The 27,468-nt window shown below is 45.7% G+C and overlaps 5 protein-coding genes across 5 annotated transcripts; all 5 read left to right on the top strand.

The window, feature by feature from the left end:
- Window positions 1-3,488: 3,488 nt before the first annotated feature.
- Window positions 3,489-4,946, top strand: LOC311023681 (nuclear factor 7, brain-like; the record flags this gene model as incomplete). The annotated part of the gene is made up of 1 exon (XM_084025673.1): window positions 3,489-4,946. One exon carries the CDS (start codon window positions 3,489-3,491, stop codon window positions 4,944-4,946), a length of 1,458 nt encoding a protein of 485 aa, XP_083881799.1.
- Window positions 4,947-7,467: 2,521 nt separating this feature from the next.
- Window positions 7,468-12,940, top strand: LOC311023155 (uncharacterized protein). The gene is made up of 2 exons (XM_084024836.1): window positions 7,468-7,563; window positions 12,063-12,940. Coding segments are annotated over exons 1-2 (687 nt in total). The 5' UTR covers window positions 7,468-7,562; the 3' UTR covers window positions 12,749-12,940.
- Window positions 12,941-13,742: 802 nt separating this feature from the next.
- LOC311023153 (zinc-binding protein A33-like) lies at window positions 13,743-15,554 on the top strand. The gene has a single exon (XM_084024834.1). The coding sequence runs from the start codon at window positions 13,838-13,840 to the stop codon at window positions 15,296-15,298; it is 1,461 nt and encodes a 486-aa protein (XP_083880960.1). The 5' UTR covers window positions 13,743-13,837; the 3' UTR covers window positions 15,299-15,554.
- A 277-nt stretch (window positions 15,555-15,831) lies between these two features.
- LOC311023151 (zinc-binding protein A33-like) lies at window positions 15,832-17,496 on the top strand. The gene has a single exon (XM_084024832.1). It carries the CDS (start codon window positions 15,963-15,965, stop codon window positions 17,421-17,423), a length of 1,461 nt encoding a protein of 486 aa, XP_083880958.1. The 5' UTR covers window positions 15,832-15,962; the 3' UTR covers window positions 17,424-17,496.
- A 763-nt stretch (window positions 17,497-18,259) lies between these two features.
- Window positions 18,260-18,999, top strand: LOC311022970 (retinol dehydrogenase 14-like). Its single transcript, XM_084024602.1, has 3 exons — window positions 18,260-18,279; window positions 18,354-18,412; window positions 18,527-18,999. Exons 1-3 carry the CDS (start codon window positions 18,275-18,277, stop codon window positions 18,784-18,786), a joined length of 324 nt encoding a protein of 107 aa, XP_083880728.1. The 5' UTR covers window positions 18,260-18,274; the 3' UTR covers window positions 18,787-18,999.
- Window positions 19,000-27,468: the final 8,469 nt, after the last annotated feature.

Raw genomic sequence — 27,468 nt, 5'->3', positions numbered from 1 at the left:
CTTTAAAGGACCAGGCCAGCCACTGTTTTCTTCTGTCAATTTAGTTTTTGCGGTTTATTTGATTTGTAGGCTTGAGGCAATTAGTGTATATTTTCTACTGTACTTGATGTCCTGGGTGGTAGTCATTTGGATGGCGATGTCATCTAATGTTCCTGTTTTCTTTTGTATCTACAGCTTGACTCTGTGAAAAGGCCGGGTCCGCACTGACACACAGCTTCTTTCTGTGGTGGGACTGCATGGGTGACACTCTAGTGGTGTGTATATTTGGTCGTGACACTGCATGTAATTCATCGGTCAGAGTGGGTCATAAATTGCATTGTAGATATTAAAGGTTGAAGGGGTCCTCCTGCCCCTTAGCGGGAGGTGGCGTTGTCAGACATTTTTAAAGGTAGTCTTAGTACCAGGCACTACATTTCTTGGCGTTGTCGGCAGGATCTGTTTTGAAGAGGCACTCTGTGTTTTGGTTTTAGTTGGTTTCAAGTAGAAGCAGTGGCTGGGGCTGGACAACAGAAGAAGGCTCTTGGACTGCTGTGACAAACCTGTAATGGGATCCACTGGCCAGTGAAGACAACTTTCCGCCACTGCCACAGGCTGGAAGCCTTCCCATTAGTTCCTGAGGGTCGTGTCCGGGTCTCGGAAAAGACTGGGGAGTTCATACCAGATGGGTCAGTGAAGTTTGTCAAGGTCACCTGCCCAAGGGTCCCATACGCTCCGCCCGCCACCATGCTGTTAGAGCCTGGTGGCTCAGATCTTGCCCCAGGCTTGTTGTTGTCCCCCTCCATTGTGACTGTTGACAATGCTGTAGCTCATGTGCCGGTGGTTAATGTGGGAGCCACAGGGGCTACAGTTCATACAAAACAGGTGTTGGGAGCATTGCATCAGGTTGAGGGGGTGGAGGGGGGGGGAGTTAAGTTTTGAACAAGGGAGTGAAGAGGTTGCTCAAGTGACACTGGTCAGTGCACAGGTAGGGGGAGAGCCTCCTGTTACTATCTCGGATGCCTTGTTTCCTTTTTAATAGTTGATGCACTGGATTGCTCTCTCTGCTCCCGCACTATTAATTACGGGAGTTTGTGTACCCTTGCAAATGTGACAGGTAGACTGATTGTGACAGGTAGACTTCCCCCTCCCCCTTCCTGTTTCAGCCACACCCTGCAATCAGTGATTAGTGCCAGGTGACCCAATCACTTGGCTCTTTGTTCAAAGATATCTGCAAGCAGCCAGCAGCAGGCTTTCTTCGCTCTGTCCCAACACCACATTGCTTTAGGGATGCTAATGTTCAACTAAGGTGTTTGCGGTAACAAGAGAGCTAAAGCAAGGTAGTGGTGGCGTCTCCTCCCTTCCCCCACGCAGTGCGGCATTAGTGAGAGGAATGTGGTGAACTTAGTGCTAGCCTATGCACCTAAGTTGTTTGGCGTAACTTGCAACCCTCAGGAATGGGAATATGATGGAGAACCCCACGTGATCCAATTGTGGTTCTGGCAAAGGAGGAGCTCTGGTTACTGCTGTTTTCTTGCCCACCTTTTTCTTATGTTTATTTGGTTTGCTTTAAACTGTTCTATTTTTGGTTTATTTATTTAATATAGTTGAACTGTGTTGGAGAGAAGGCTTGTGGTGACTAAATATCTGAACCATTGACATTTTGAGTTTGAGTGTTTAGTGCCAGTGCAGGTGGGTTGTCACAGGCGAACAGGTGGGGGTCACTGGGTGCAGGGTCCCCCCCCTTCTGGGTCTATTGCATGCAACTTTGCTGTGTCCTCTTTTATAGTAGAAGTGAGTTTTAAATGCCTCCATATAAAATGCATGACTAACCTGTGTGTCTTCTGCTTTGCAGTGTGAGCGGCTTGTTCTTTCCGGTGCCCGGTGGTGGTGACCCCCTCCCTTCCCCCTTTCCCTTCACGTACTCCCTCCTGTGGGTCTCTCTGACACCCTCTCCCCTGCACTGGTAACCTTTTAGGATTTTGAAGTATATTTTTGTAATAAAACAATTGACTTTTAACAGGATCTCATCTTTTAAAAATCTTTATTCATTAGAGCCACCAATTGATCTGCTGTCTAAATAAAAAGTAAAAAGCTGTTTGAACTGGAACTCCCATCTTTGCTCCTTTTCTCCGTATTAGAACTTGTGTGCTAAGTTGGTATTCTCTGGGTGAAATTCCCAGAGTGGCGTTGTCACATTTGCTGGCAGGGGCTTACAGCTGCCCTGGCCACACAAAGTAGGCTTATAATTTTATTACCTTTTTTTAGTGTTTTACTCATGTGCAATTTCTTGAACTTTGGGCTGGCAAACTAATGCATTTTGTGTTTTCTTTAAAGGACCAGGCCAGCCACTGTTTTCTACTGTCAATTTAGTTTTTGCTGTTTATTTGATTTGTAGGCTTGAGGCAATTAGTGTATATTTTCTACTATACTTGATGTCCTGGGTGGTAGTCATTTGGATGGCGATGTCATCTAATGTTCCTGTTTTCTTTTGTATCTACAGCTTGACTCTGTGAAAAGGCCGGGTCCGCACTGACACACAGCTTCTTTCTGTGGTGGGACTGCATGGGTGACACTCTAGTGGTGTGTATATTTGGTTGTGACACTGCATGTAATTCATCGCGATAAAGCATATGTAAATAGAACTTAAGTGTGTAGTGCATGTGTGTGGTGGTAGAGTTGCTGTCTCCCTTTTTCTGTCTCCTACAGTCATCTCATGGTTGCTGTGTATGGCTGACCCGCCCTTATTGTGAGGAGAACTGATTGACTTTAACCAACCAATGAGATTGTTGTGATGATTGCCTCATGCCTATGTTTTATCTACATATTGTAATAAAGCCAACTTAACTTTTGCACAGGATACGCCTCTGGTAAATTGTTTCTGCTCGGGAGGTCAGAGTTGGTCATAAATTGCATTGTAGATATTAAAGGTTGAAGGGGTCCTCCTGCCCCTTAGCGGGAGGTGGCGTTGTCAGACATTTTTAAAGGTAGTCTTAGTACCAGGCACTACATAAATACTTTAGATCACTGTCTTGGAAGAATACATTGTCATGTAATTAAATTATTATTTTATCTGTCACGCATGCATTGACATGGTGATTATTTCCTTAAACATGTTCAACACAAGTTCTGAAATGTAATGTAATAGCTTCGGTGTTTCTGTGTTCAACCATTTGTTTACAATGTCAATAATTTTTCTAATTTTATTTAGTTTTTTTTCCACTTAGAAATACATTACATCTTTTTTACAAGCACTTCATGTGCAAAGTTGCTGTGAAATCTGACAATAAATCAAAGTACAATCTGCTGGTGATACAATAACATCTCAGCTGTCAATTATTAATTTTAAAGGAGAGGAAGTGAAACTTAAATGTAACTCGACATTACGGAAGTTAGAAGCCATTCTAGGTTGAAGGATCTCAACTATAAACACAGATCAGAAGGATTGTAATCCGCAAAGGGACACAGATTTGGTGAGTCTTGTTGTTAAAGGATAATTCCCACCAGAGGAAATGGCTAAGAGAGATCTTCTTGAAAGTTACCTGAACTGCCACGTGTGTTCAGAGACTTTCACAGATCCTGTGTCTCTGAGCTGCAACCACAGCTTCTGTTCAAGCTGCCTGCAAGGATTCTGGGAACAAGCAAACAACAAAAACTGTCCCATTTGTAAAAGAAAATCCTCCAAAAATCCTCAGGTGAACTTCACCCTGAAGGGACTGGCTGACTCCTTTGCTGAGAGACAGAAAACTGGATCACCTGAGACAGAAAAAGTAGAGAAGAAGGTGGAGGTGGTGTGTAGTAAACATCAAGAAGAGTTTAAACTGTACTGTGAGGACGAAGATCGAGCTGTGTGTCCTGTCTGTGAGTTTTCTCTCCACCAGGGTCACAAGGTGGTTCCTATTGAACAAGCAGTCAGTGACCTGAAGGAGCGGCTGAAATCTGACTTGGAGTCTCTGCAGGACAAGAGGGACAAACACAAACAAGTGGAGGAAACATACAGTGAAATGATTGAACACTCCAAGAAGCAGCTGTTGTCCACAGAGAGACAGATCAGAGCAGAGTTCAACAAGCTCCACCAGTTCCTAAAAGAGGAAGAGAAGTCCAGACTGGCAGCTCTGAGGGAGGAAGAGGAGCAGAAGGGGAAGAGGATCAGCAGAGAGATGAAGGTGATTCAGGAGCAGATCTCCTCTCTGTCAGACAGCATCTCTGCTGTTGAAGAAGACCTGCAGAAACACAACGTGCCGTTCCTCAGCAGTTATAAATCCACTCAGACCAGAACCAGAGTCCAGAGCTCACGGTCTGATCCACAGCTGGTCTCAGGAGCACTGATAGATGTGGCCAAACATCTGGGCAACCTGTCCTTCAGGGTCTGGGAGAAGATGAAGGACGTGGTCCACTTCAGTCCTGTCATTCTGGACCCAAACACTGCATCCCCTGGTCTCTGTCTGTCTGATGATCTGACCAGGGTGAGATATGGAGACACAATCCTGCAGCTTCCTGACAATCCAGAGAGAAACACTCAGTATGCCATCGTTCTGGGCTCTGAGGGCTTCAGCTCAGGGAAACACAGCTGGGAGGTGGAGGTGGGAGACCATCCTTACTGGTCTCTAGGTTTGGCTAAAGAGTCATGTGACAGGAAGGGAGAGATAGTTGCGTCACCAAAGTATGGAATCTGGTGTTTAATATATTACAGTGGAGAATACATTGATGGAACTAGTAAGACTGTCAGAGTGAAGATGAGTCTCCGGAGGATCAGAGTCCAGCTGGACTATGATGGGGGACAGGTGTCTTTCTACAACCCTGAAGACATGACTCACATCTGCACTCACAGAGACACTTTCACTGAGAAACTCTTCCCCTGGTTCAGTATTGGACCGGCTGGTGATGCTAAAACTGCTGATATCAAAATCTGTCAAAGTGAGGTTTCTGTGATGTTCAGGGAGGAAGGTGAGCTCTCAGGGATTCATTAGGGTTTTATAGTGGTGGTCGTCATTTAATCAGATTTAAAAAGTGTGTTATTTGAAATAAAACATAATTGACATCAACGGTGAATGTTGATGTGATAATCTCCATGTTTTCTCTCGACCAAGAGTGACTGTTGATTGTCAGACATATTCTATACTAGAACCTGACCAATATATCGGTGGGCCGATATTATCGGCCGATATTAGGCATTTTCCAAACTATTGGTATCAGCATTTATAATGGCCCATAAATGAATATCTTAAAAAATAAAATAAAAGCAGACGAAACACCCTTATAGAACTTAACAGAATTTGTCTCCAGTCTTGTTCGAAGTTATATATATGAAGCTTACCAAGTCTTTTAATACTGGTAACTTTGTATTTGTTTGTTGTTGTGTTTTTGTTCAAAGGACTTTAAGTTTTATATCTTAAGTTTGTATTTTTATACATTTTATTTATCTGAACTTTAATATTTTGATGTTCCTCTGTTCCGTTGTGACAATAAAAAAAACAAGCTTATTTTTAAACTGCATTATCATATTATTTAAGTGAAGACTCATAATTTAAATAACTACAAATAACCAATGTTAGGGAAATCTGTTAATGTTTTGTTACACGTTTCTGAAATAATAATACAAAAATATCGGCCGATATATCGGAATATCACATTTTTAAATCAACAAACATTTGTAGCGGTATTGGCCTTCAAAATCCTTTATCGGTCGGTTTCTATTCTATACATTACTGTAGTTTCATGCATACCAACAAACTCCTTATTTGTGTTTCTTTTACTGTAGAAACTTCTGCATATATTGCTTGATAAACAAGTCCATCAAATACACTTGAAGATAGTGTGGATTAGGGCTGCAACTAAAGTGTGTTCCTAATTGTCATTTAATCTGTTTGGTCTGTTTGGTCTGTCGGAAAATTGCAGAAAAATAAAAACAACAAAACCTTGAATTTTAGCAAATTAGTGAATTAATTTCCTAATAAATTATTGTAATGTTTAATTATTGTTCATGTTGGCACCAATATGTTTTAGTAAGTATAGCTGGCTTTTAACAGCGTCACATATCCCACATGTCAGAAGGAAGTCTCATTTCCAATAATATATATTAAAACTATATACATTTTATATATATTAAAAAGTGAGGCAGAGCTGCTGTTTGTTTCCTGTCCAGGGCCGGAGTGAGGACACTTTTCAGCAAATATTCTGCTCAGAAACATAGAATGAGTTTTGTCCCGATGTCTATCGACACACATCAAAGCTGTGCTGCAACCTGATGTGTTTACAAACACAGACAGGGATTCAGTTTTCTATTTAAATGATCATTTTATTGATAACATCTTAACACATTTCCTTGAAGTCATAGAAACACGTGTAGCAAGTAAAAGAACAGAGCAATCATCTGAAGAATCCGAGAACTAGAGGATTAATATTATTATACAGAAGAAACCCAGAGTGACAAAAAGACACAAAGGGAAACTAGAAAGAGCCAACTGCAGACAAATGATTGGATAAAGTTGGAAGCAGAGGGAATGGGAGAAAGAGTGAAAGAGGAAGAGAAGCCAACTCCGTGTTGTCAGTGCAACTTAGTTGCTGGCTGGAGAAAGAAGATGGCAGAGGTTCAGAGTTCATCTCTGTAATACTTCATCGGACAGGAAGGCAGCAGAACTCACACTAACCTCAAGAAAGGACAGCTATAGTGGTTTCTATGTAGGGCTGCACAATTAATCATATACTGTCATGTCAGCATGGATCAGATTAATCAGTGGCATCGGTTCATTTCGTTGAGAAAGGATGTAAAATATGTCTGGAATCATAATTAATAATTACAATGGAAGCTTTTTTATTATTTAACAGTGATTTTACACTAAAGTCAACTTATTGTGCAACGACATTAGAAGAATCAACTTGCCGTCTATCTGTGTGTGTTGTGTGCTCTTTACGCTGCGTGACTGCGCCCCCTGCTGGAGCTCATTCACTCTGAACTGCCTTGAAACTTGTTCTCTCAGCTCCGTACAAAAGGCAGCCGTTCTGCACTGACAACACAGAGCCCCGTGGAAAAGCATGCGAGATCATCTTCGTCACATCATCCTCATCATCACTGTCAACATCCTCATAATGCCAGTCATTAACACCATCATCCTGATCATCTTAAGCACCTTCGTTATATCAAATATATTGGTTTATATGCACTTAAAAAGCTGAGAAAATAGACAGAAAGGTCGAGTCTAACAGCATTCAGTAGAAAATGAGAAACCAAATCAAAAGGAAAACACCAAAAAACGAGTGTCCCGTTGACTGTCATGCAAAGAAAATGCCAGCTACGCTACGCTAGTTAGTTAGTTGCAGTTGTGTAATAGTGTGTACTTCATTTTAAATATGTGAATCATATTATTGTGGTGACCCACAATTGCTGTGTGAGACATTCACCAAGGGACTGTACCTTTAAGGTAAACAGTTCCGGTTTACGACAGTTCGTGTTTACGTCAGTTACGATTTGAACTCATGTGCGAGTAAGACTCGTTTGTTTTGATGTGGAGAGTAAAGCTGACTCGACCCATCTCCGTCTCTTGTCTCATCATTTACCCGACTCCACAATTGGTGACCCCGACGTGAGTTGGATACGACTGTAAAATGTTGCACATCGACGGTGATAACAACGCGCCCGCCGCGGCGCCGGCCGCCGCTGGCGGTGCGGCTATCGACGCGGCTAACGTCGGCGCTATCTATGCTGCCACCGTCAAGTTGCCGGACTTCTGGCAGAACAACCCACGGTCGTGGTTCCAACATATCGAAGCCCAGTTCCAGCTGAGGGGAATAACACAGGACGTGACTAAATATTTCCACGTTGTAGCAGCCTTAGATGCCTCGACGACGGCCAGGTGTATGGCGCGGTTGGAGGCTCCTCCAGCTGTCGGCAAGTACACTGCAAAAACAGCCCTTCTAGAAAGAAGTAAAATATTCTCATATTCAATCAAATTATCTTGTATCAAGCAAAAAAATCTGCCAATGGGGTAAGCTTTTTTTGCTTGACAAGCAATTCTTAAAATAAGCCCAAATTTCTTAGCCCCGAAAGACTAAAATGAGACTTTAAACTAGACAGAAAATCTTAAACTAATCCAAATTCTTCTAAAACAAGCAATGAAAAAAACACTAATTCAAGATTAAATTACTCAAAATTAGAATTTAAGTCTCTTTACTAATTTAAGAAATTACACCTTAATCTGGGATTGATAATGAGCATAAAAGTAGTTAAAATAAGACATAATTTCTTAAAACAGCATAACAAATATAAAAGTGATGTCTTAAATCAAGATACCACAACTTTCTCAGTTTTTTTTTTTTTTTTTTTTTTTTTATGGCTGGAGTGCCATGCAAGCCTTTTTTATTTTCATTATGAGAGAGACAGTGTGGAAAGGGGAGATAGAGGGGGAAGACATGCGCGAAGGAGATTGCCAGGCCGGGAGTCGAACCACTGATCTCCGCGTCGAGGCTGATACCTCCGTACATGGGGCGGCTGCCTTATCCACTGCGCCACCGGCTGAGCCTCCGTACATGGGGCGGCTGCCTCATACACTGCGCCACCGACCGCCCCAGTTAATTTTTTTTATGAACTTTGCAATACAATTGCTCAATTCAACATCCAAAAAAAAAAGGGCACTTCTGCATTCCAGATCCATCATAATCAAACAGATTGAAAAGCCAGTTTTGATTTGAACCTCACTATCAAAATAATAATACATCCGTTATTGTAGCAGCATAGCAACTAAACATCATGTTGCAGCTGGTTTGCAGCATAATATCCCATATGGTTTTCAATCTCACCAAGCAACTGTCCTGTAATGAAAATGAAAATATTAATAATAAAAACTTTTGTCCTTGTTTCATGGCATTCTTGAATTGAGATGTTGTGCAAATGGTCTTACTCTTAAAATAAGGCAAATAATCTTGGTGCCCCGCTGGGTTTGATCGTAAAACATTTTTATACTCTTTTTCTGGTTCATTCTAGCTCAAAATTAGCTGGAATATCTTATCAAGAAAAAGTAAGGCATACTTTCTTAAAATGAGATATTTGTTCTAATGCAAAACTTGCTTGACAAGATTAATATTCTTTTTGGACAAAAAATAAGACTTATTTTCTTGATACAAGGCTTTTTTTACTTTCTTGAAATTCCATTTTTGCAGTGTACGACGCGCTCAAGGGGTTCCTCGTGAACCTTTTTGAACTGTCGGAGCTGGAGAAGGCGGACCGCCTCCTTTCCCTGAACGGCCTGGGCGACGGCAAGCCGTCTGAGTTGATGGAGAGGATGCTGGCTGTGCTGGGCTCGGCGGATCCCTCCTTCCTTTTCGCCCACATCTTCCTGCGGCAGCTTCCAGCGCCCGTGCGCACTGCTCTGGCCAGCTCACCCCTCTTTGCCTCCAAGGACTACCGGGCGGTGGCTGTAGAGGCCGACAGGATTTTCCTCGCCAACAGGCAGCAGTTTGTTCATGCGCTGTTGCCTCCCCAGCACACATCGGCCCCGTTTCCGCCGCAGGGGTACGACCCGGACACCGCAGCCGCTGTGACCGCCCGCCGACAGCATGACGACGGGTGTTGTTACTACCACGCCAGGTTCGGGGCCAAAGCCAAGCAGTGTCGCCAGCCTTGCAGTTTTGGGGCCCCGGGAAAAGCCCGGGCCAGCGCTCATTAACAGCTGTGAGCGCTGGTCGGGACTGCAGGCTGTTGTTCGTCACTGACACCTTGTCCGGCCGGCGGCTGCTGGTCGATTCTGGGGCTCAGCGCAGCATCCTGCCGGCGACGCCTGTGGACACTATGGCTGGCGGCCATGGCCCCCCGATGGACGCCGCCAACGGCACACCCATTCGTACCTACGGCACGAGGTATGTGGATGTGTGTTTCGGCGGCCGGCGTTTTGGTTGGGATTTCGTCATGGCTGCCGTGTCTACGCCACTCCTGGGGGCGGATTTCCTCTGCGCATACAGGCTGCTGGTGGATGTTACCAACTGCCGCCTGATCGACGCCCTCTCCTTTGCTTCGTTCCCCTGCACGCTGGGGGGGGTGGGGGGGCTTTGTCTTGCGAACACGTTTGCCACCGGGGACCTGTATCAACGCCTGCTGGCTGAGTTTCCTGACATCACCACGCCAACGTTTTCATCGGCTGTGGCTAAGCATGGTGTGGAGCACTACATCACCACGGTTGGCCCCCCGGTCTATGCACGGGCCCGCCGCCTGGACTCTGCCAAGCTCGCGATCGCCAGGGAGGAGTTCGCCACCATGGAGCGCCTCGGCATCGTACGCCGTTCCAAAAGTCCGTGGGCCTCCCCCCTGCACATGGTGACCAAGGCTGATGGCGGTTGGCGTCCGTGTGGTGATTTCCGTCGCTTGAATAACGCCACCACTCCCAACCGGTACCCGGTATCGCATATTCAGGATTTCACCGCCCACCTGGCTGGCGCCGCCGTCTTTTCAAAGGTGGACCTGGTACGCGGTTACCATCAGGTGCCCGTCCGCCCGCAGGATGTCCCCAAGACGGCGGTCATCACGCCCTTTGGACTTTTTGAATTCCTGAGGATGCCTTTCGGCCTCAAGGGTGCAGCGCAGACGTTCCAGCGCCTCATGGATTCTGTGCTGCGGGACATGCCGTTCCTGTTCGTCTATCTGGATGACATCCTCGTTGCCAGTGCGTCCGCGGACGACCACCTGACGCATCTACGGCAGCTGTTCGGTCGGCTCAGTGAGCATGGTCTCATTGTCAACCCGGCCAAGTGCGAGTTTGGCCGGTCATCCATCACCTTCCTCGGCCACCACGTCACTCCGCAGGGGGCGGTTCCCCTCCCGGCCAAGGTGGACGCCATCGCCAGTTTCCCACGTTCGCGCACGGTGAAGTCCCTGCAGGAGTTCCTGGGCATGGTGAACTTCTATAACCGTTTCCTTCCCCATGCGGCCCAGCTCATGCGACCCTTGTACAACGCCTTACGGGGCAGGAAGCCTGCAGACGTGTTGGATTGGTCCACGGAAATGACGGCTGCCTTCGATGCTGCCAAAACCGCGTTGGCCAACGCTGCTCTGCTGGCGCACCCGTCTCCGACCGCCCCTGTTGCTCTTACTACGGACGCCTCTGATTACGCCGTGGGGGCTGTGTGTGAGCAGTGGGTGGGAGGAGCCTGGCAACCGCTGGCCTTTTTCAGCAGGAAGCTCCGCGACAACGAGAGGAAATACAGCGCTTTTGACAGGGAACTCCTGGCTCTTTTCCTCGCCACCCGTCATTTCCGCTTCCTGCTGGAGGGCCGTCGGTTCACGGCTTTTGTGGACCACAAGCCGCTGACGTTCGCCATGGCCAAGTCTTCGGAGCCATGGTCTGGTCGACAGCAGCGTCAGCTCTCCGCCATCTCGGAGTACACCACTGACGTTCAGCATGTGGCCGGCAAAGACAATTTTGTGGCCGACTGCCTCTCTCGGGTGGTTATTGGTTCCGTCCACTTGGGCCTCGACTACGCAGTTATGGCTGGGGATCAGGCTATTGACTCTGAGGTGCAGGCCTACGGGACAGCCCCCACGGCACTCCTCATGGAGGATGTGGTGTTTGGCACGGCCAACACTGCGCTCCTCTGCGACGTCTCTACTGGCCAACCGCGCCCCATGGTGCCTGCTGGCTGGAGGCGTAAGATTTTCGACACGATCCACAGCCTTTCCCATCCAGGGGTGAAGGCCTCTGCCAAGCTCGTGGGGGCCAAGTTCGTCTGGCCGGGCCTGCGGAAGGACGTCAGGGCCTGGGCTGCTGTCTGTGTGGCGTGCCAGCGTGCGAAGGTGACTCGGCATACCAAAGCCCCCTTGGCACTCTTCAAAGTGCCGGAGAGGCGTTTCGACCACGTGAACGTGGACCTGGTGGGCCCGCTTTCACCCTCCCGTGGTTACACCTACCTCCTCACCATGGTGGACCGGACCACCAGGTGGCCAGAGGTGGTTCCCCTGTCCTCCACTACAGCAGCTGAGGTGGCCCGGGCGTTCGTTATGGCTTGGGTGGCCCGTTTCGGCACACCGTCAGACATTTCCTCAGACCGGGGGCCGCAGTTCACGTCGGAGCTTTGGACTGCGGTCGCCGGTGTCCTGGGAGTGGTCCACCGCACCACGGCCTATAACCCACAGAGCAACGGGCTTTGCGAGCGGTTTCATCGGGACATGAAGGCCGCGCTCAGGGCCAGCCTTACGGGCGGCGACTGGGCTGACCGCCTCCCGTGGGTTATGCTGGGCCTTCGCTCCGCCCCCAAGGAGGATCTTCAGGCCTCGTCGGCAGAGCTGGTGTACGGCCAGCCCCTGCGCGTCCCTGGGGAGTTTCTTCCGGACGCCACGGCCCCGTGGTCGGCTGCCTCCCATCGTGCTGCGTCCCGGGACATTGCGGACGCTTTCATTCCCGTTCCGACGTCTCGCCATGGCCTCCCCCGGTCCTACGTTCCCAGGGATTTACCGTCGGCCAAGTACGTCTTCATCCGCCACGATGGCCACCGTACCCCGCTGCGGCCCCCCTACGATGGGCCCTTCCGCGTCTTGGAGGGTGGGCCTAAGAACTTTGTGGTGGATATGGGGGGCAGGCCTGAGCGGGTGGCTATAGACCGGCTCAAGCCTGCTCATGTGGATGTTGGCGAACCGCTCCAGCTGGCTCAGCCCCCGCGACGGGGGCGCCCGCCTGCGGCAGCCTCGACCCCTGGTCCTGCGGCGGCCTCGACCCCTGCTCCTGCCTCTTGCCCTTCTCCTGTTAGGCGCAGCCGTTCTGGCCGCCTGGTCCGCCCGCCTAGGCGTTGATTTTTCTAGGGACTGTTTCGTACTAGTGTATTCTGTTTGGCGCTAGTGGGTGTCCGATGTTCTCTGTGTGTTGCCTGTTCGCTCTGGACCTGTTGGTTTGGGTGAATTCTGGGGGGGCCTGTGTGGTGACCCACAATTGCTGTGTGAGACATTCACCAAGGGACTGTACCTTTAAGGTAAACAGTTCCGGTTTACGACAGTTCGTGTTTACGTCAGTTATTTGAACTCATGTGCGAGTAAGACTCGTTTGTTTTGATGTGGAGAGTAAAGCTGACTCGACCCATCTCCGTCTCTTGTCTCATCATTTACCCGACTCCACATTATATTGATTTCCAAGGCTAGTAAACACAGTACGAAGAACAGAAGAACACGTTGTACTGTACATGCTATCTCTTCCGGTTTTGGAGAGAGGTGGGGGTCATGTCCAGTTGATCACATAAGAATGCCTTCATTCGCCACCCCTGCTAAAACTGCTGATATGAAAATCTGTCAAAGTGAGGTTTCTGTGATGTTCAGGGAGGAAGGTGAGCTCTCAGGGATTCATTAGGGTTTTATAGTGGTGGTCGTCATTTAATCAGATTAAAAAGGTGTTTTCTTTTTATTTAGTTTCACGCATGCGAACAATGTCTTTATTTGTGTTTCTTTAACTGTAGAAACTTCTGCATATATTGCTTTCTCTTCCAGGTAAAATCCACATGAGAGCAGCCCAAAAGTGCAACAAAATGTAACAAGTCCATCAAATACACTTGAAGATTGTGTGGATTAGGGCTGCAACTAAAGTGTGTTCCTATTGTCATTTAATCTGTTGATGGTTTTAATCAATAAAACATCAATAAAATAATGTTACCACTTCATGTGCAAAGTTGCTGTGAAATCTGACAGTAAATCAAATAGCACCATCTGCTGGTGACACAATCAAATGTCAGTTTATTAACTTAAAAAGATGGAAAGTGAAACTTAAAAGTAACTCGACGTTACTGAAGTGAGACGCCATTCCAGGTTGAAGGATCCCAACAGAAGGATTGTAATCCGTAAAGGGACACAGATTTGGTGAGTCTTGTTGTTAAAGGATAATTCCCACCAGAGGAAATGGCTGAGAGAGATGTTCTTGAAAGTTACCTGAACTGCCACGTGTGTTCAGAGACTTTCACAGATCCTGTGTCTCTGAGCTGCAACCACAGCTTCTGTTCAAGCTGCCTGCAAGGATTCTGGGAACAAGCGAACAACAAAAACTGTCCCGTTTGTAAAGTAATATCCTCAACCGGTGAACCGGCAGTGAACTTGACCCTGAAGGGACTGGCTGACTCCTTTGCTGGGAGACAGAATAATGTTTCACCTGAGATGGTAAAAGAAAAGGAGAAAGAGGAAGTTGTGTGTGATAAACATCCAGAAGTCCCGTATTGGTTCTGTGAGGACGAAGATCGAGCTGTGTGTCCTGTCTGTGAGTTTTCTCTCCACCAGGGTCACAAGCTGGTTCCTATAGAACAAGCAGTCAGTGACCTGAAGGAGCGGCTGAAATCTGACTTGGAGTCTCTGCAGGACAAGAGGGACAAACACAAACAAGTGGAGGAAACATACAGTGAAATGATTGAACACTCCAAGAAGCAGCTGTTGTCCACAGAGAGACAGATCAGAGCAGAGTTCAACAAGCTCCACCAGTTCCTGAGAGAGGAAGAGGAGTCCAGACTGGCAGCTCTGAGGGAGGAAGAGGAGCAGAAGAGGAAGAGGATCAGCAGAGAGATGAAGGTGATTCAGGAGCAGATCTCCTCTCTGTCAGACAGCATCTCTGCTGTTGAAGAAGACCTGCAGAAACACAACGTGCTGTTCCTCAGCAGTTATAAATCCACTCAGACCAGAACCAGAGTCCAGAACTCACGGTCTGATCCACAGCTGGTCTCAGGAGCACTGATAGATGTGGCCAAACATCTGGGCAACATGTCCTTCAGGGTCTGGGAGAAGATGAAGGATGTGGTCCACTTCAGTCCTGTCATTCTGGACCCAAACACTGCATCCCCTGGTCTCTGTCTGTCTGATGATCTGACCAGGGTGAGACATGGAGACACAATCCTCCAGCTTCCTGACAATCCAGAGAGAAACGCTAAGTATGCCATCGTTCTGGGCTCTGAGGGCTTCAGCTCAGTGAAACACAGCTGGGAGGTGGAGGTGGGAGACCATCCTCACTGGTCTCTAGGTTTGGCTAAAGAGTCATATGACAGGAAGGGAGAGATACCTCTGACACCAAAGTATGTAATCTGGCGTTTAAGATATCACAGTGGAGAATACATTGATGTAGCTAATAAGACTGTCAGAGTGGAGAAGAGTCTACGGAGGATCAGAGTCCAGCTGGACTATGATGGGGGACAGGTGTCTTTCTACAACCCTGAAGACATGACTCACATCTGCACTCACAGAGACACTTTCACTGAGAAACTCTTCCCCTTGTTCAGTATTGGACCGGCTGGTGATGCTAAAACTGCTGATATCAAAATGTGTCAAAGTGAGGTTTCTGTGATGTTCAGGGAGGAAGGTGAGCTCTCAGGGATTCATTAGGGTTTTATAGTGGTGGTCGTCATTTAATCAGATTTAAAAATGTTTTATTTGAAATAAAACATGATTTACTGTTCAGAATGGACCAAACGGTGAATGTTGATGTAATAATCTCCATGTTTTCTCTCGACCAAGTGTGACTGTTGATTGTCAGACATATTCTATACATTACTGTAGTTTCATGCATACCAACAAACTCCCTATTTGTGTTTCTTTAACTGTAGAAACGTCTGCATATATTGCTTGATAATATTTCTCTTCCAGGTAAAATCCACATGAGAGCAGCCCAAAAGTGCAACAAAATGTAACAAGTCCATCAAATACACTTGAAGATTGTGTGGATTAGGGCTGCAACTAAAGTCTGTTCCTATTGTCATTTAATCTGTTGATGGTTTTAATAAAACATCAATAAAATAATGTTACGCCACTTCATGTGCAAAGTTGCTGTGAAATCTGACAGTAAATCAAATAGCACCATCTGCTGGTGACACAATCAAATGTCAGTTTATTAACTTTAAAAGATGGAAAGTGAAATTTAAAAGTGACTCGACGTTACTGAAGTGAGACGCCATTCCAGGTTGAAGGATCCCAACAGAAGGATTGTAATCCGTAAAGGGACACAGATTTGGTGAGTCTTGTTGTTAAAGGATAATTCCCACCAGAGGAAATGGCTGAGAGAGATCTTTTTGAAAGTTTCCTGAACTGCCACGTGTGTTCAGAGACTTTCACAGATCCTGTGTCTCTGAGCTGCAACCACAGCTTCTGTTCAAGCTGCCTGCAAGGATTCTGGGAACAAGCGAACAACAAAAACTGTCCCGTTTGTAAAGTAATGTCCTCAACCGGTGAACCGGCAGTGAACTTGACCCTGAAGGGACTGGCTGACTCCTTTGCTGGGAGACAGAATAATGTTTCACCTGAGACGGTAAAAGAAAAGGAGAAAGAGGAAGTTGTGTGTGATAAACATCCAGAAGTCCCGTATTGGTTCTGTGAGGACGAAGATCGAGCTGTGTGTCCTGTCTGTGAGTTTTCTCTCCACCAGGGTCACAAGGTGGTTCCTATAGAACAAGCAGTCAGTGACCTGAAGGAGCGGCTGAAATCTGACTTGGAGTCTCTGCAGGACAAGAGGGACAAACACAAACAAGTGGAGGAAACATACAGTGAAATGATTGAACACTCCAAGAAGCAGCTGTTGTCCACAGAGAGACAGATCAGAGCAGAGTTCAACAAGCTCTACCAGTTCCTGAGAGAGGAAGAGGAGTCCAGACTGGCAGCTCTGAGGGAGGAAGAGGAGCAGAAGGGGAAGAGGATCAGCAGAGAGATGAAGGTGATTCAGGAGCAGATCTCCTCTCTGTCAGACAGCATCTCTGCTGTTGAAGAAGACCTGCAGAAACACAACGTGCCGTTCCTCAGCAGTTATAAATCCACTCAGACCAGAACCAGAGTCCAGAACTCACGGTCTGATCCACAGCTGGTCTCAGGAGCACTGATAGATGTGGCCAAACATCTGGGCAACCTGTCCTTCAGGGTCTGGGAGAAGATGAAGGACGTGGTCCACTTCAGTCCTGTCATTCTGGACCCAAACACTGCAGCCTCCATTCTCTATCTGTCTGATGATCTGACCAGGGTGAGACATGGAGACACAATGCTGCAGCTTCCTGACAATCCAGAGAGAAACACTCATTATGTCACCGTTCTGGGCTCTGAGGGCTTCAGCTCAGGGAAACACAGCTGGGAGGTGGAGGTGGGAGACCATCCTCACTGGTCTGTGGGTTTGGCTAAAGAGTCATATGACAGGAAGGGAAAGATACCTCTGACACCAAAGTATGGAATCTGGCGTTTAAGATATCACAGTGGAGAATACATTGATGTAGCTAATAAGACTGTCAGAGTGGAGAAGAGTCTCCGGAGGATCAGAGTCCAGCTGGACTATGATGGGGGACAGGTGTCTTTCTACAACCCTGAAGACATGACTCACATCTGCACTCACAGAGACACTTTCACTGAGAAACTCTTCCCCTGGTTCAGTATTGGACCGGCTGGTGATGCTAAAACTGCTGATATCAAAATCTGTCAAAGTGAGGTTTCTGTGATGTTCAGGGAGGAAGGTGAGCTCTCAGGGATTCATTAGGGTTTTATAGTGGTGGTCGTCATTTAATCAGATTTAAAATCTGTTATATTTGAAATAAAACATGATTTCCTGTTCAGAATGGACCAAACGGTGAATGTTGATGTAATAATCTCCATGTTTTCTCTCGACCAAGTGTGACTTGATTGTCAGACATATTCTATACATTACTGTAGTTTCATGCATACCAACAAACTCCTTATTTGTGTTTCTTTAACTGTAGAAACTTCTGCATATATTGCTTGATAATATTTCTCTTCCAGGTCAAATCCACATGAGAGCAGCCCAAAAGTGCAACAAAATGTAACAAGTCCATCAAATACACTTGAAGATTGTGTGGATTAGGGCTGCAACTAAAGTGTGTTCCTATTGTCATTTAATCTGTTGATGGTTTTCTTCAAAGTGTCAGAAAATTGCAGAAAAATAGAAACAACAAAACCTTGAATTTGAGTAATTTTTTGATATTTTTCCCTTATAAATTATTTTAATGTTTAATCATTGTTCATGTTGGCACCAATATCTTTTAGTAAGTATAGCTGGCTTTTAACTAAACAGCGTCACACATATCCCACATGTCAGAAGGAATAATAATAATAATATATAATAAAACTGTTGACTGTAAAGCCCTGACTTGTCTTTGAATTGTGGATGTTGAATTCTAAAGATTGCCAGCAGTGGTCCCTTAATCTTAATCTCTAACATGAATCTTTGTTGTGACGTTTACTGAGCAAAGTGAGGCGGAGCTGCTGTTTGTTTCCTGTGTTTATGTTTCCTGTCCGTTAGATGTGAAACCAGCCATCAGCACACAAGTCTGCGTTGGATGAACTGCAGGATTTACACTGTGGACTCACTTGATGTTGTGAGTAAAAACGTGCATGTTTATACCTGGTCAGCAAATATCCTGCCCTTTTTCACCTACTACATCTACTTCAGCCAGGAAGTGGCCCGTATCACTGAAGGGAAAGGAGTGACATCCTATGCCGTACACCCCGGTAAGAGGTGTTGCTTTGTATGCTGCAGTTGTCCTGCACCACTACCCATCTTTGGTTGCATGTGCTCACTTTTCACATGCTTCTCCTCATCTGTAATTCCTTGTGTTGCTGCAGGTTTTGTCCAAAGCGGGTGGACGTGCCACTACTCCATCCTGTTCCGGATGCTGATGCAGGTGATCATGTGGATGTTTTTTGTGCCATGTGAGATTGGAGCTCAGACGGTCATCTACTGTGCTGTATCAGATGAAGCTGCCAAACACAGCGGGGGTTACTTTGTCGACTGCCGACCAGCTACTCTGCGTCCTTTCGCAAGAGACGCTGGTGTGGCAAAAAAACTGTGGGAGGCCAGTGAGAGACTGGTAAAACTGGCCTGATGGTGGAAACTGGGGGAACTGATTCTTGGATTCTTTAATGGCCATGTTTTTTACATTTGGGGTTTTCAGTCATGTTTTTGTTGTGTACAATGAGATGTAAAGATTACTTATGTGTCTGTGTCATTTCAAAGGAAACGTTTTGCACAAATTAAATGCGCTCTTTGTGTTAATTATTTTAACCTGTGTCGAAATGCTAACATTACATGAAAGATATTTTAAGTAGATTTTATTTATTTATGTTTCAGTTCAGGACTGACGTGACCACTGAGGGATGCTGTGGCACAGATACTGGTAAACAATATACATGTGTTTATCTGTATTTTTCAACATATTTTTAGATTGTGGTATTTATAACTTTGTTTCCTTTTTAATAGTTGATGCACTGGATTGCTCTCTGCTCCCGCACTATTAATTACGGGAGTTTGTGTACCCTTGCAAAGTAGGCTTATAATTTTATTACCTTTTTTTAGTGTTTTACTCATGTGCAATTTCTTGAACTTTGGGCTGGCAAACTAATGCATTTTTGTGTTTTCTTTAAAGGACCAGACCAGCCACTGTTTTCTACTGTCAATTTAGTTTTTGCGGTTTATTTGATTTGTAGGCTTGAGACAATTAGTGTATATTTTCTACTGTACTTGATGTCCTGGGTGGTAGTCATTTGGATGGCGATGTCATCTAATGTTCCTGTTTTCTTTTGTATCTACAGCTTGACTCTGTGAAAAGGCCGGGTCCGCACTGACACACAGCTTCTTTCTGTGGTGGGACTGCATGGGTGACACTCTAGTGGTGTGTATATTTGGTCGTGACACTGCATGTAATTCATCGTGATAAAGCATAGAACTTAAGTGTGTAGTGCATGTGTGTGGTGGTAGAGTTGGTGTCTCCTACAGTCATCTTATGGTTGCTGTGTATGGCTGACCCGCCCTTATTGTGAGGAGAACTGATTGACTTTAACCAACCAATGAGATTGTTGTGATGATTGCCTCATGCCTATGTTTTATCTACACATTGTAATAAAGCCAACTTAACTTTTGCACAGGATACGCCTCTGGTAAATTGTTTCTGCTCGGGAGGTCAGAGTGGGTCATAAATTGCACTGTAGATATTAAAGGTTGAAGGGGTCCTCCTGCCCCTTAGCGGGAGGTGGCGTTGTCAGACATTTTTAAAGGTAGTCTTAGTACCAGGCACTACATTTCTTGGCGTTGTCGGCAGGATCTGTTTTGAAGAGGCACTCTGTGTTTTGGTTTTAGTTGGTTTCAAGTAGAAGTAGTGGCTGGGGCTGGACAACAGAAGAAGGCTCTTGGACTGCTGTGACAAACCTGTAATGGGATCCACTGGCCAGTGAAGACAACTTTCCGCCACTGCCACAGGCTGGAAGCCTTCCCATTAGTTCCTGAGGGTCGTGTCCAGGTCTCGGAAAAGACTGGGGAGTTCATACCAGCTGGGTCAGTGAAGTTTGTCAAGGTCACCTGCCCAAGGGTCCCATACGCTCCGCCCGCCACCATGCTGTCAGATCTTGCCCCAGGCTTGTTGTTGTCCCCCTCTCTTGTGACTGTTGACAATGGTGTAGCTCATGTGCCGGTGGTTAATGTGGGAGCCACAGGGGCTACAGTTCATACAAAACAGGTGTTGGGAGCATTACATCAGGTTGAGGGGGTGGAGGGGGGGGAGTTAAGTTTTGAACAAGGGAGTGAAGAGGTTGCTCAAGTGACACTGGTCAGTGCACAGGTAGGGGGAGAGCCTCCTGTTATATCTCGGATGCCATCACAGCTTTGCACTGGCCAGGACTTTCACCTGTAGAAGAAAAACAGGTAAAAGAACTATTGCAGAGGTATAATCACATCTTTGCTAAACATGAGGGAGACTTGGGGTGCACCGAGGAGATTGTACATGAGATCCCACTTCTAGACGAGACCCCCGTCCGCCAAAGGTATAGAAGAATACCCCCTACACAGTGGCAGGCTGTAAAATATCACATTAAGCAGCTTCTTGAGAGTAGGGTGATTAGAGAGAGCAGCAGTCTTATGCATCACCTATTGTCTTAGTGCAAAAGAAGACGGGAGAGCTGAGGATGTGCGTTGATTACCGGCAGCTCAACTCTAAGACCAGGAAGGACACATATCCACTGCCTCGAATTGAGGAGTCTTTGGATGCACTTGCAGGTGCGCAGTGGTTCTCTACACTTGATTTGGCAAGTGGTTACAATCAAGTCCCTGTAGCCGAAAAAAACAAAGCCAAGACAGCTTTCTGTACACCATTTAGCCTATTTGAATTTGAACGGATGCCCTTCGGCCTATGCAATGCTCCTGGGACCTTCTAGAGGCTTATGGAGATAATATTTGGCGACCAGAGCCTTCAGTCAGTCCTCCTTTACCTGGATGATGTCATTGTTTTCTCTTCTTCCATGGAACAGCACTTGCAAAGGTTGGAGATGGTTCTCAGCCGCCTTCACCAGAAGGGCCTGAAGGCCAAACTGAGTAAGTGCCATTTTTTCAGGAAAGAGGTGCAGTACCTGAGGCACCATGTGTCCAGTGAAGGAGTAGCCACTGATCCAGAGAAGATCTCTCCAGTGGCGAACTGCTTTGTAAAAGGTTTTGCACAGTTAGCTGCCCCCCTGCACCAACTTGTGGCTGACGTCATCAAGGTAGCCAAACAAAATAGAACGAGGCCAGCTGTAGTCCTACCTAATCTGTGGACTGAGGAGTGTGAGCAAAGTCTCAGTGATTTAAAGAAGATGCTCTCCAGTGCCCCTATCTTAGCATTTGCAGACTTCATCAAGCCTTTTGTCTTGGAGATCGATGCTAGTCATTAGGGGTTAGGGGCTGTCCTTTCACAAGACCAGAATGGCAAGTTGAAACCAGTGGCCTATGCTTGTTGTTCATTGCAGGGCTCTGAGCGCAATATGGACAATTATAGCTCCACCAAGTTGGAGTTCCTGGCACTGAAGTGGGCAATATCGGAAAAATTCAGGGAATATTTGCTAAGCAGCAAGTGCACAGTGTATACTGACAATAATGCCCTAAGCCACTTTCAGACCCTCAAGCTAGGTGCCACAGAACAACGATGGGTAGCCCAACTTGTGGCTTTTGATTTTACTGTGCATTACAAACCAGGGAGGAATAATGGAAATGCTAACTCTCTCTCTCGCCAATATAGTGGCCAGGCAGGACACCATGAGGTGCCCAACCAGCATGACCCTGAGGGACCTTAGATGGTGACACAGCAGCAAATTGGGGTATTTCCAAGTCGAACAAGGGCTGAACTGGCAACCCTGCAGAGTGCTGACCCAATTCTCAAGGTTTTTCTTTCTTTCTGGCAAGCAGGCAGCCCTCCAACTAAGGAACAGCGGCTACAACTCCCAGTGGAGGTTCAGCGTCTACTTCGGCAGTGGGATCGTATCCTGGAGAAGGACGGCCTGCTGTACAGACAGATCACTGCCCCGCATGGAGTGTTGGGTAATCAACTACTCCTGCCCCAGTGCCTTCAGCAGGAACTTTTACACAGTATTCACGACCAGCATGGACATCAAGGGTTGCGGAGGACCACAGACCTGGCGAGGCAAAAATGCTATTGGCCAGGAATGGGAGCGGAAATAGAGAGGTATTGTCGGGACTGCCAGCGCTGTGTACTGTCAAAGGCTGTCCAGCCTACAGTGAGGACCTTCCAGGGTGTCCTACTTGCCAGTCAGCCGATGGAAGTACTTGCCATTGATTTCACCCTGCTTGAGCCTGCAACAGATGGGAGGGAGAATGTGTTGGTAATGACGGATGTCTTCTCTAAATGTACACAGGCCATACCAACCAAGGATCAAAGCGCTGTTACAGTGGCGAAGATTCTGGTTGACAGCTGGTTCAACCAGTTCGGGGTGCCCAAGCGGATACATTCAGACCAGGGGAGAAATTTTGAGAGCGCTCTTATCCGGCAGCTCTGTCAACTATATGGGATCGAGAAGTCCAGGACCACAACGTATCATCCACAAGGGAATGGCCAGTGTGAGAGGTTTAACAGGACACTTCATGATTGGCTACAATCTCTACCCCCTGAAAAGAAACGGACGTGGCCAAAGCACATTCCACAGCTGCACTGCAAAAACAGCCCTTCTAGAAAGAAGTAAAATATTCTCATATTCAATCAAATTATCTTGTATCAAGCAAAAAAATCTGCCAATGGGGTAAGCTTTTTTTGCTTGACAAGCAATTCTTAAAATAAGCCCAAATTTCTTAGCTCCGAAAGACTAAAATGAGACTTTAAACTAGACAGAAAATCTTTAACTAATCCAAATTCTTCTAAAACAAGCAATGAAAAAAACACTAATTCAAGATTAAATTACTCAAAATTAGAATTTAAGTCTCTTTACTAATTTAAGAAATTACACCTTAATCTGGGATTGATAATGAGCATAAAAGTAGTTAAAATAAGACATAATTTCTTAAAACAGCATAACAAATATAAAAGTGATGTCTTAAATCAAGATACTTGACTTGAAACTTTCTCAGTTAATTTTTTTTTTTTTTTTTATGGCTGGAGTGCCATGCAAGCCTTTTTTATTTTTATTATGAGAGAGACAGTGTGGAAAGGGGAGATAAAGGGGGAAGACATGGGCGAAGGAGATTGCCGGGCCGGGAGTCGAACCACTGATCTCCGCGTCGAGGCGGCCGCCTTATCCACTGCGCCACCGGCTGAGCCTCCGTATATGGGGCGGCTGCCTTATCCACTGCGCCACCCAACCGCCCCAGTTAATTTTTTTTATTAACTTTGCATTGCTCAATTCAACATCCAAAAAAAAAAAGGGCACTTCTACATTCCAGATCCATCATAATCAAACAGATTGAAAAGCCAGTTTTGATTTGAACCTCACTATCAAAATAATAATACATCAGTTATTGTAGCAGCATAGCAACTAAACATCATGTTGCAGCTGGTTTGCAGCATAATATCCCATAGGCCTATGGTTTTCAATCTCACCAAGCAATTGTCCTGTAATGAAAATGAAAATATTAATAATAAAAACTTTTGTCCTTGTTTCATGGCATTCTTGAATTGAGATGTTGTGCAAATGGTCTTACTCTTAAAATAAGGCAAATAATCTTGGTGCCCCGCTGGGTTTGATCGTAAAACATTTTTATACTCTTTTTCTGGTTCATTCTAGCTCAAAATTAGCTGGAATATCTTATCAAGAAAAAGTAAGGCATACTTTCTTAAAATGAGATATTTTTTCTAATGCAAAACTTGCTTGACAAGATTAATATTCTTTTTGGACAAAAAATAAGACTTATTTTCTTGATACAAGGCTTTTTTTACTTTCTTGAAATTCCATTTTTGCAGTGTGGTGTGGGCCTATAACACTTCGACTCACCGCTCGACTGGCCATTCTCCTTACTCCTCCTGTTTGGCGTGCCACCACAGCTCCCGGTGGATTTTCTCTTGGGAGCAGAAGCCCCTGAAGAAACAACCAGTTCCTGGGATGAGTGGGTTCAGCAACACCTTGAACGACTTCAGGTGGCACGAAATGTGGCCTGGAAAAACCTAGAGGAGGCAGCAGAGTATCGCCAACACCACCACAACAATCAAGTATGCGATTCTGGCTTTAGGGAGGGGCAGTTGGTCTACTTGAAGGACCATCGCTGTCCAGGTCGTCGGAAGATCCAGGATTTCTGGTCACCAGTACTTTACCAAGTGGTCGAGGCGCCAACTGAACCTGGTGGGCCATATACCATCACCTTGGCTGATGGCACTGGTACAGTTCGACGGGTACACAGGACTGAGATGAGGTCAGCACAGCTGGAAACTTTACCGTCAGCACCGGTGGTGCCCAAGCCATTCCCACCACCTAGACATCAAGACAGTGATCTTGACAGTAGTGGAGTTGAGGGAGCCCTGGCATGGATAGGTAAGGAAATACCCCCTCAGCCGGCAGATGAAACGCTGCAGGACATTCAACAGCTCACCCCCAACAGAGCAGAGAGCACCCCAGGAGTGAACTTTGAGGCCTTGGAGAATGAGTCCATCACACACCAAGTTTGGACAGGACATGCCATCTCCCCAGGGGGACATGTTGGGCCCTTGACGCACCACCCGGGCCACTGCTGGGAAGAATTCGAACCCATACAATCTGCCACGGTCCATAGTGGCAAACGACAACATGGTGGTGGTAAGGACTGCTGCTTCCTTAGAGCCTGGGGTGATTAGCAATCCTCAGTTTAGGCCATGGTTATGAGTCAGTCGATCGTCGGGTGGACGACACTTTTTGGTGGGGATGAGTGTGGGATAGTGTGATACTTGCCATGGACACATACTCACATGACCAGTTGATTGCCTGCGGCCGTGTAACCAGGTGTTAAGCAGGAAGTGATAAAGTGCTGTGTGTCTCAGTGGAGAGCCCTTTTTGACTTGGCTGCAGCACCCGGTGTGGTGTACTCTACCTCTCATAGAGGGTGAAATCTGCAAAACTGATGGTAATGCTCAGTAGTTTTAAACATGGTTTAGCATGGAGTAGCTCAGGTTCTGTGTGCGGCCAACGCTCTTTGTGTTAAGTATTTTAACCTGTGTGGAAATGCTAACATTACATGAAAGATATTTTAAGTAGATTTTATTTATTTATGTTTCAGTTCAGGACTGACGTGACCACTGAGGGATGCTGTGGCACAGATACTGGTAAACAATATACATGTATTATATACATGATTATCTGTATTTTTAAACATATTTTTAGATTGTGGTATTTATAACTTTGTTTCCTTTTTAATAGTTGATGCACTGGATTGCTCTCTCTGCTCCCGCAATATTAATTATGGGAGTTTGTGTACCCTTGCAAAGTAGGCTTATAATATTATTACCTTTTTTTAGTGTTTTACTCATGTGCAATTTCTTGAACTTTGGGCTTGCAAACTAATGCATTTTTGTGTTTTCTTTAAAGGACCAGGCCAGCCACTGTTTTCTACTGTCAATTTAGTTTTTGCTGTTTATTTGATTTGTAGGCTTGAGGCAATTAGTGTATATTTTCTACTGTACTTGATGTCCTGGGTGGTAGTCATTTGGATGGCGATGTCATCTAATGTTCCTGTTTTCTTTTGTATCTACAGCTTGACTCTGTGAAAAGGCCGGGTCCGCACTGACACACAGCTTCCTTCTGTGTTGGGACTGCATGGGTGACACTCTAGTGGTGTGTATATTTGGTCGTGACACTGCATGTAATTCATCGCGATAAAGCATATGTAAATAGAACTTAAGTGTGTAGTGCATGTGTGTGGTGGTAGAGTTGCTGTCTCCTACAGTCATCTTATGGTTGCTGTGTATGGCTGACCCGCCATACACAGGTGAACCGGTTGAGGACAAAAATCTGTCAAAGTGAGGTTTCTGTGATGTTCAGGGAGGAAGGTGAGCTCTCAGGGATTCATTAGGGTTTTATAGTGGTGGTCGTCATTTAATCAGATTTAAAAGTGTTTTATTTGAAATAAAACATGATTTCCTGTTCAGAATGGACCAAACGGTGAATGTTGATGTAATAATCTCCATGTTTTCTCTCGACCAAGTGTGACTGTTGATTGTCAGACATATTCTATACATTACTGTAGTTTCATGCATACCAACAAACTCCTTATTTGTGTTTCTTTAACTGTAGAAACTTCTGCATATTGCTTGATTATATTTCTCTTCCAGGTAAAATCCACATGAGAGCAGCCCAAAAGTGCAACAAAATGTAACAAGTCCATCAAATACACTTGAAGATTGTGTGGATTAGGGCTGCAACTAAAGTGTGTTAAAGTCTGTTACTTCTTCACACGAAGCGTACACTTTCTTATTGCTTAACCCTGCTGGGTTATAAACTTTATTAACTTTAGCGTGTAAGGTACATTCAGCTCGGTCCGGTAACTCCGGTGGTGTCACTTCAAAACATGTCCGTGTGTAACACTGAACTGAATACAGGTTCCTAACAACAATTCCTATTGTTACATCCTTTCTCTTTTGAGAGTTAGTGCTGTTATCTCAAAATTTGACTTTAGTCAACAGACAAAACTCTAATACCAACAGTGCTTATTATTCAATCATAAACAGTTACATATGTTCATAAATTCAAATCTTCTCTCAGCAACTGATGCAAATAGCAGTTTACAAACAAAACTGTACTCATAACCATTTCAAAATTATTTCAAAATTTGTATTACACAACCCTTAGCTAAGAACTTGAAATGTGCAAATGGTCACATCAATATCAACATATGCAAACCATAACTTTTGTTGTTGTTTCCTTTCTTAGAGCATAAAGTGCATATAAACATCTGCATATCACTTTATCTTTCAGCATGATAACACACAGTCCTTATATCGCTGTGGCTGCACCACTGTACGACCAGCTCTGGTCGTGACAGGGGTATTTCTGTTATCAGTGTCTCTGGTTGTATGTCCTGCTGGGACAGTGTGAGGGACAGGAACAGTCTCTGAACGTTCATTTCCCACAGCCTGTGGCTGACTGGGGATGCTGATCTCAATGTCCATAGGGTCACTGAAAGTCACTCCAGGTGCACGCCTGAGGTGTCTGCGATTTCTCCTTATGACTCCTCCAGAGTGCAACTGAACCTCATAGGATCTCCCATCAACTGGCTTCAGCACCCTACCTAGTCTCCAGACAGTGTGGGGTGGGAGTGGCTGTATCCTCACACAGTCACCTGCGGTAAGTATGTC

The sequence above is a fragment of the Eutrigla gurnardus genome (genome assembly GCF_963514095.1).
Source record: "Eutrigla gurnardus genome assembly, chromosome: 13".
Lineage (NCBI taxonomy): Eukaryota > Metazoa > Chordata > Actinopteri > Perciformes > Triglidae > Eutrigla > Eutrigla gurnardus.
The sequence above is the reverse complement of the archived record's forward strand: the minus strand, read 5'-3'. Positions and strand labels throughout refer to the sequence as shown.